General features: G+C 52.3%; 1 protein-coding gene across 1 annotated transcript; it reads right to left on the bottom strand.

Moving 5' to 3' along the window:
• Positions 1 to 3154: 3154 nt before the first annotated feature.
• BAG5 (BAG cochaperone 5) lies at positions 3155 to 8654 on the bottom strand. Its single transcript, XM_066273267.1, has 2 exons — positions 8416 to 8654; positions 3155 to 6932 (listed from the first exon to the last, which is right to left on the bottom strand). Exon 2 carries the CDS (start codon positions 6902 to 6904, stop codon positions 5561 to 5563), a length of 1344 nt encoding a protein of 447 aa, XP_066129364.1. The 5' UTR covers positions 6905 to 6932; positions 8416 to 8654; the 3' UTR covers positions 3155 to 5560.
• Positions 8655 to 8661: the final 7 nt, after the last annotated feature.

Below are 8661 nucleotides of genomic sequence, written 5' to 3'. Positions count from 1 at the left end.
GGGGACCCTGTGGGCCTGGGGCGGGCCCTGGGAGGCCTGCTGAGGGGAAACTGAGGCTCAGAAAAGGACAGGGCCTGATAGGGCTCCTTGTGCCCCAGGAGCACGGGGGGAGGCTCCACCCTCCCTTTCCACTGCCCACAGCTGCCTTTCCTGACCCGGAGGGCGCAGGCTCCTCCACGTGCTGTGCATCCTCCTTCTCTCCATCTTCCACTGACTTTGTCAGCCCTCCGGTCCTAGACCGCAAAACACAGGAGGCCCAGTGGGGCCTAGGGGCAGAGAATGGACCGGCATCACCCAGCTGCGGGCAACAGAAGAGTTCTATCCAAGCCCAAAGCATCACAGAACACGTGGGGCTGCGGTCGGGGAGGTGGTGTTTGCATTGAGTGGCATTTGGCCAGACATGCATGTTAAGGTCCAGTTGCCCAGGAGGGAGGGGACCAGGCTGCCTGGAGATGTGGGCAGAAAGCACAGACTCCCCCACCCCCAGCTTGCTTTCACCCTGATAGCCTGGGGTCACGTGGGCTATTGGAGAGTGAGTGGCCAGGGCTTGAGGAGTTCCTGCTACACGCCCAGCTTGAGAGGTGAGTCAGAAGCTTTTTTTTTTTTTAAGTGATTATTGATTTTAGAGAGAGAGAAAATGAGAGAACGAGAAAGCCAGAACATTGATCTATTCCTGTATGTGCCGGACCACCGGGGAGGGGATTCAAACCATCAACCTCTGTGCTTTTCTGGGACGTTGCTCGAGCCATCCGGCCAGGGCAGGTCAGAAGCTTTGAGAGCCGCATGGACGCAGGGGCTCCATGGGGACTCTGGATTGTGGCGCATGGTCTCGGTGGGAAGAGTCAGGGAGCCCAGCACGAGCCCCACGCACCGCTCGGGGAGCAGAAGCCGCAGCCACCTGTCCACCATCGCGAGGGCAGGTGCGCAGGGCAGCGGCCCCGGGTACTTCCGGCCGCTCCCTTCATCCGGGAGTCCTGGGCTCCGCGAAGCCGGGACGCGGGCGCCACCTGGCGGCCTCACGGGAACTCAACAGGCGGGCGGGCTGTGGGGAGGTGCGCAACTGGCTCAGGAGACTTCAAGGTGGAGAAGGGGCCGCGTGCCCAGCGGCTGGGTGGGGGGTGGGTCTGTCTAGGGTCCTTCCTCTCCATTTGGTCTGGGAGAACCCCCCAACACAGTCGGGCTCACACTTGGAGGGACCCCCTGGGGTATTCTCTGGAGCCTGCCGGGGTAGATAGAGAGGCCTAGCACCTGGACAGACGTCCATGGCCAAAGTCACCAGGCCAGGCTTGGTGGAGCTGTGCTGGGGTCGGCCTGGGGGCTCCCCCAGAAGTGACCCGTCCTAGAGGGTCACCATACGTGGACATGTAATTGTGTCTCCCCAGGTGCCCACAGCTTCCCCCACAGCCATCAGGGCCCATCCTGGTCCTGGCCAGCCTTCGGGGCCAAGCCCCTCCTTGGCCTGTGGCACCCACCCGTGTCTCTGTGACACAGTCAACACCACCCTGTCCTGATACCCAGGTTTTTTTTGGTAGAGACAGTCAGAGAGAGGGACAGATAGGGACAGACAGGAAGGGAGAGAGATGAGTAACATCAATTCATTGCCTTTCCTTAGTTGTTCATTGATTTCTCGTCTTAACCGGGAGCTACAGCAGACCAAGTAACCCCTTGCGACCTCAGGGTCTCGAACCTGGGTCCTCCGCGTCCCAGTCCAACGCTCTATCCACTGCGCCACCGCCTGGTCAGGCCCAATACCCAGGTATTTATGCATGCGTCTCTTAATGCTTCCACCCAACTGTGGTCTTTTTTTTAAATTTATATTTTATTTATTTTAGAGACAGAGGTGAGAGAAAGAGAGAGCAAAGGAGGGAGGAGAGAAGCAGGAAGCATCAACTCCCATATGTGCCTTGACCAGGTAAGCCCAGGGTTTTGAACCAGCGACCTCAGCGTCCCAGGTCAACACTTTACCCACTACGCCACCACAGGTCAGGCAACCTTTGTGAAGGGTGTTTTCCCTCAGGTCAGCATGAAGCACACAGGAGAAGCTTGCCAAGAGTGTTTTACATCTGTAAGAAAAGCCCGATGTGGCATATATAGTGCATATCTGTGGCAGAGGATTTACTAAAACTGGTTAATTTCCCCCAAACTATGTTTCAGCCTGTCCGGCCTGCTTCTCTTTACTTCTGCACCTCTATATTGGCCTGGCCGAGAAGGCTGCCTCCATGTCCCTCCTTGGTCACCTGGAAGATGGCAAGCAGCTAGGCCATAGAGAAGTATGTGCAGAAAAGGCTAGGGACAGGAAAATGCCACTGCTGTCACATGACGGGTTTCCAACAGACAACTGCCCAGTGAACGTGACCATCCTCACTGCAAGAACTAGAGAAGGAGGGCTCAGGAAGCATTGGACGGGAGCATTTTGGACACACTAGAAGGACGAAGGGGCCATAAATGCGCCCATTTTCTGCAAGCAGCCTCCTGGGGAAGAGGTGAGGCCACACCTACCCTGGGAGTGACAGCCCTTCTATGGCCTCCAAGTTCTTGGTTGTGTAAATGGGGAGCAGTTACTCCTTCACCTGCAACTGGACCCTGGTCTATGCTCAGCACTGCCACCTCCTGAGACCACTGCCACCAGCTGGAGCCCAGGAACCCGCCTTCCCATGCTCCGCCGACCCAAGTCAGTCACTACAGGTGAAAACGTAACAGAACTCACACCTCAGACTCACACCCTTTCTCCACTGCACGGAGAAGCTAAGAAGTTTTTTTTAATTTTATTATTTCACTAATAATTAGGGTTATGCTAATGTATTATCTCAAATTCTAAATATTTAAGACATACTATTACAATAGTCACATGGTTAACAATGAGGGGGCAGGAACCAGCACACGGGAATAACACACTTGTATCATACACCGAAATCAGTGGCAAATGTTTCTCCAATTATTACAAGTACCAGACGACTTAAAAGCTGAAAAGCTTTGCTTTAAAAAACTTTATATACAGGACAAGCTCAGATCCTCAAAAAGCAGATGAAAATTGGCAAAATAAAACAAATGAGAAAAACTGATTCAACTTCTCAAACATGCTAAGTTATATCAAACATATCGATATAGATATATAGACCAAGGGAGTTTAGGCAAACACAGCATTAAACTGTACTTAGTTCACAGGTTGATTCCATTTATTTTCAGAACTACTGCAAGCCAGCTTGTATCTCTGGGCTGATGGAGGCAGGCAAACCAGACATCCTCAGCCAGTTTGCACGTGAACATGGATTACAGCATTTAATGCAGAACCAAAGCGACTTTTAGGGAGTAGGTTTTACTTCCATTACAGATTCTCTTCACATCAGTTCAGAAAAGTACAATACAACATGATAAGCCCCATTTAAAGATTACATGCAGCAGCCCGTATTAACACAGAGGGACACACAAAAAAATCTAAATCCAGTGTTGCTAGGGCTTATGATGGGGCTAGAATAGGCAGGTACAGGGAACTCTTAACAGATTGAACCCAGGAAACCACACACTGTGAAGACCACTCAAGGTTAGTTTGATTGTATTGAATGCTAAAATGACCCACGTGAGCAATCCCAAGCAACAGTGCCCAAGTTTAGTATCCTGAACCACACAAAGCTCAGTGTAGCATGAGCCAGCCAGCTCTGCACAACCTACAGAACACTGTGTGAAACAAACTTCTGCAAAGAACAATGGGTGCTTTTAAAGGGAATATTGACATTTAACTTTCAGATCTGAAGTTAAAAATGAAGTTCAGCTGATGCAGGATGTCTGAAGCAAATCAGAGGAAAACCCCAAATCTCCATCGTTGAGACAGTGCTCGAGAGGACCCTAAAATCATGACCCAGAAGAGCAATCCTCAAATGACCTTGGCCAAAATCAGCTACCAATAACTTGCACTGAGACAGACCTTCAGTTGCCAGGAGCTGGGCGTGCAGATGGGGGGGGGGGGGCTCAATGCTCTGTGACCCCCCAACTGTCCTATGATCCCACTATCCACTGACTCTACATTGCTAGTAGGAAAGACCTAGCAAGGGCTTTTAATGGCTGGGCAATACTGAGACAGTCAAAATTTGTCTAGGGCTATACTTTTATCATCCTCTAGATATTAGGGGCTATTCTTTCACCTATCTTATTTTTAGCTGTTTACCTAAAGGTACCAAATGAATATCTCTGAGAGATAACAAGTTATTACTATGGAGTTCTAAAGATATACTCTAGTGTGATTACTTTGTGAACAGTGACTATAGAAAGAGCAGTCTGTTGGTTGTACAACACTGGGACCAATACATTACCAAGGCACTTCAGATCTTTGGGCAATACTCTTTTCTGTTCACTAACAGGCAGACTGGGGTCCTCTGAAAGTATTTACAGAAACATGTACACCCTTTAGCAGAAGAAACAAAACTTCCTACACTGACAGACTTCACTGGCTCTTTCGGGCACTAGAAACACCCACACTCTAGTAATGTGAGCTGAGGGGGTGCAGCAGGTGCCGGGGTACCTTTCAGTACCTGGTCCCAGAGTGGGATGTTTAAAATGCTGGCAGCTGACGGCTCATTTCTGTGGACAAGCTACAAAGATCTGGTCCCGAGGGTCTGCAGGCACTTTCTGCATCATCCGCTGTAAGACAGCGCTGGGTATGTTCAACAAGCCCGTCCACACGCAGCGTGAATGACGGAGGCGGCCCGTCACAGAACACACTCACACAGGCTCACTCAGGGTTTGACACTGGCCACTAATCTGCAGTTCTCCTTGTTCTACTACGGGCATGGGTGTCTCCTTTTTTTCCCTTTCTTTTTAAAAGGTCCGTTAACCTCATCGTAATGTGAATTACTAAGGGAAGCTGTGAGTTCAGATCTGAGAAATGAAACCACATGACAGTGTAGCCTCAAAGTTTCTTCGCTATTAATTTTCATAATTTTCTTACGTCACACACAAAAGACGCCCCTTACCCCTCTTAATGCAGAATATGAGAGGAAGTACACTGTTTTCCAAACAAAAGAACAGACCATCCAAAAAGAAGAAAATCCCACCCAATTAACATGAATAGGATCAAGCAGGCTTTATAAATAGAAAAAAATCCTTCTACTCTATTTACCACAATAAAACATCCCATACTGCTTTTGTACTCGGACCTTACGTCTATTTAACCAAAAATTTCCCCCTTTTCACAATTGTTTTAGTATTATACAAGGCTGGGTCTATTTCTAGATTCTGAAATACCTGCATTTTCATGCTTTTGCATGACTCCATTAAAAATGACAAAAGCTGCCCCTATTCCATTTTGATTAAAAAATAAAACCCCCAACACAACATACAGATAAGAATCCAGATGGAAAAATCAGGGTACTGTAATACTTGTTTTGCGACCTCAAAGGCAGCTGATACCGAATATAATTTGCTTCAGTCATAAATACTGAGATTGAAATACGCACATCTATATCACGTTTAGGCTCAAGGAACGGAAAGCTCTCTGTCCATCCACAGGCAGACGTGTAGGCAAAGTGCAGAACGGGAAGTGTGGCCCCGGGGTCAAGCTGTGGCCTCAGTACTCCCACTCGTCGGATTTCAGGTCGAGGTAGCTGAGGATGCTCTGGGCCAGCTTCACAGCCTGCTTCCTGGCCGCCTTACACCTCTCCTCGCCCTGCGGGTCCACGGCATCCAGGGCCAGCAGCTGCTTGGTGAGCTCCTCCTCCAGCCGCATGTAGTTCTTGTCAGTGCGGTTCCCGTCAAACGACAGAACTTCTCCCTGGATCTCGGACAGGTGTCCCAGGACGGCCCAGACAGCTTTATGCGAGGGGTGCTCCTCACACACGATCGACTTGCGTTTCTCCAGGGCCTCCCTCAGGTCGATGTAGGTGATGAGGGTCTGCACGGCAATCACCGCCCTCCTCCGGGCTTCCCGGATGCAGGGGTTCTTCCCCACGCTGACCTCGTCCAGCTGGCCAATCAAACCCTGCAGCTCCGTTTTGCAGCTCAGGTACAGCTCGAGGGGATTCTGTGCTTGCAGGAGTTCGTTCTTAATCTCTCTCATTCTCTTGAGGACCCTTTCTATTTTTAAAATGGAATGATGCTGTCCCAGGTCAAACGCATAGGTCTTGTCCGCATCCTCTTCCAAATCCAAGTACGTCAATAATTTGTTGATGTCTTCCACAACCTCCCTCCGGTAATTCCGGATTTCTGTGCGCCCGCACACGTCTAAAGCATCCAAATCGGCGATCAGCCCCGAGAGCACACAGGACAGGTGCCTGCACGTCTCCTCGTTGGTCACGCCCATCAGAAGCGCAATCACAGTGCCTCTGGCCTTGTTGACCTCACACATCACAGAGTTGATTTTCGCCACAGAAGGGTGTGCGTCCTCAGGCAGCGGCAGAGACGGCTGCCGCTTCAGGCAGTCTTCGATGATCTCTTGCACAGCACAGATCTTGGTTAGGGTGTGATACCTTGCTTTCCGCAGGGAGATCTTGCCCCCTGTTTTCACGTGCGTCAGCCTCAGGATGACATCCTGGATGCCCTCATCGAACTCCTCAGTCACGCAGTTGCCGCCGCTATAAAACGGCACGATCTTCTCTTTCACCAGGGACTGGGCTTCTTTGAAGATGTTCTGTATTTCGAGCCGCTGTGGGTGGTTGGCATTCTGCTCCAGCTCCTTGAGAAGACGCTCCGTCTCTTGCGCTGCCCTCTTCCTAGCCTGCTGAATGTCCCCTTTCCCTTCCGTGTCTACAGAGTCTATTTCAAAAAGTTGTTTTGTTAGCATCATTTCCAGTTTCTTGTAATGCTTGTCACCTGACAGCCCACTGAAGCCAATCACTTGCTGTTCTACACTTTTTACTTCCTTTTGGATTTCCTGAAGCCTACTAATGGAAGGATGTTGGTTTCCCATATCCATACTTTGGATGTGTTCCCTTTCACAAGCACTAAAAGGGGACAAGAATGACAACTTGTTACATTACAAAATCTCTGCAGAACGGTCACCATATAGTAATTTATTCTAAAATTCCTATTTTGAAAACCTATATTCATGCTCACTTCACCAGCCCATGTTCTAAACCTGGAACGAAAAGCTCTATTCCAAAGGGCTTGTCCTTACTGCAGTCCAGAGAACAGTCTAACTCAGGTACAGAAAGAAGTGACTAATCAACTCCTGTTCCTGAAAATAACTTAAAACACCCCAGTAATCAAGAACAGATAGGGGTGGCTGCAGTGTTGAATGAGCTGGAGCTCTAGGTCTGGGAATGTCAAGTTCCTTCAACTGAACAAAAAGCAGATTTACATTCGTAGGTGCACCATGAAGTTGTCTGAACTCTGTTTGTTAAGAGCCTAAGTATTTTAGACTTCACACGGCCCGCTGCCTTGTGGAACCAGCAGGGCCCCTTTGTGGAATGTAAACCGGCTCCGCTGGGCTTCACAGGTTAACAGCACTATCTAAAACATCCACCTGGCCAAGAGGCTATCTATGAACGAGTTTCCAGAAAGAGTAACTTGAAGAGACACAAACACCCTCAATTGTTTCCCGGACACCCCAGTGTGCCCTCTTCCACGTTCCTCTCCATTCTTTCCCCACCATTTCGGTATGTCACAGACCTTCCCAGCAGGGGATAAAGACCCACCGGGAAAGAAAGGCAACAAGGGTTATACTAAGGCCACCATCTCCGGCACTGGAGGCCAAGTGCCTCCCCAGGCCCTCTCATGCTCTCTTCCCAACGCCCCCCCAATGTGACAACTATGAATAACTGGCCTCATTCACTGGCCACCCTTTAGGAGCGGTTTAACACATGTTTTCGGGTTTCTGGGTGTCTGCAGGGGATGGATAACCGATGTAAGCCAATCCCGTGTGGGTGTCCGAGCCAGGAAGAGCATGCCTCCGGAGGCCACGAAGGGCGCTCTGCCTGGCATCCTTCCTCCCCGGCTCGCCCTTCCCTCCTAGCGCTTTACCCAGAAGAGATCTAAGCTGGTTCGGTCTCGGCTTCCCGTGAGTGAGCGGCGAGGTGGAAGATCAGCCCTTTACGGGGCGCGGCGCCGGGACTGGGCCCCAAGCAGCATCCCCCTCACCCCTCCCGGCTAGATCCTCACGGGGCAGCCGGCGAAGGGGCCGGAGGGGGCGGCGGCAGCTACTGGCCGCAGCGGCCGCTCCCGGCTTGTGGCCTGGGCCCCGGCGCGCCCGCCGGCCTGACCTCACAAAGGCCCACGGGGGAGGGGGCGGCGCTCGGCCGGGCCGCGGAGCCGGCGGGAGGGAGGGGAGCCTGGAGGGAGGAAGGAAGACCGGCCGGGTTCGGGGAGGCTGATTCGGAGGCCCGGACTGGCCCTGCTACGCTCCGCCCGCGTAGGACCCAGCGGCTGCGGGGGGCGCACCGCCCCCGCGGAGGGAGGAGACCCGCGCGGCCACCGCGCAGCGTTCACCTGTGCCGCGCGCGCCATCGCGCGCCCCGCCGCTGACGCCCTGCGGCTCCGCGTCCCCGCCCTGGGAAACCGTCCCTCGGCGCCGCCCGCCGCCGAACGCAGCACCCCGAACCGCTAGCGCCGAGCAGCGGTACGCAGCACGACCCGCACAGCCGCCGCCTCCGCAGCCCGTCGCACGCGGGAGAGCGCACGGCCGGGCCGCCGCTCCCGCCCCCTGGCTTTACGACTGCCGTAAAGCAGCCCCCC

This window comes from Saccopteryx bilineata, chromosome 4 (genome assembly GCF_036850765.1).
Source record: "Saccopteryx bilineata isolate mSacBil1 chromosome 4, mSacBil1_pri_phased_curated, whole genome shotgun sequence".
NCBI classification, from domain to species: Eukaryota; Metazoa; Chordata; class Mammalia; order Chiroptera; family Emballonuridae; genus Saccopteryx; species Saccopteryx bilineata.
The sequence above is the reverse complement of the archived record's forward strand: the minus strand, read 5'-3'. Positions and strand labels throughout refer to the sequence as shown.

Coding starts and splice junctions, on each gene's coding strand:
- BAG5 (XM_066273267.1), bottom strand. CDS start 6,904: ATGGATATGGGAAACCAACATCCTTCCATTAGTAGGCTTCAGGAAATC.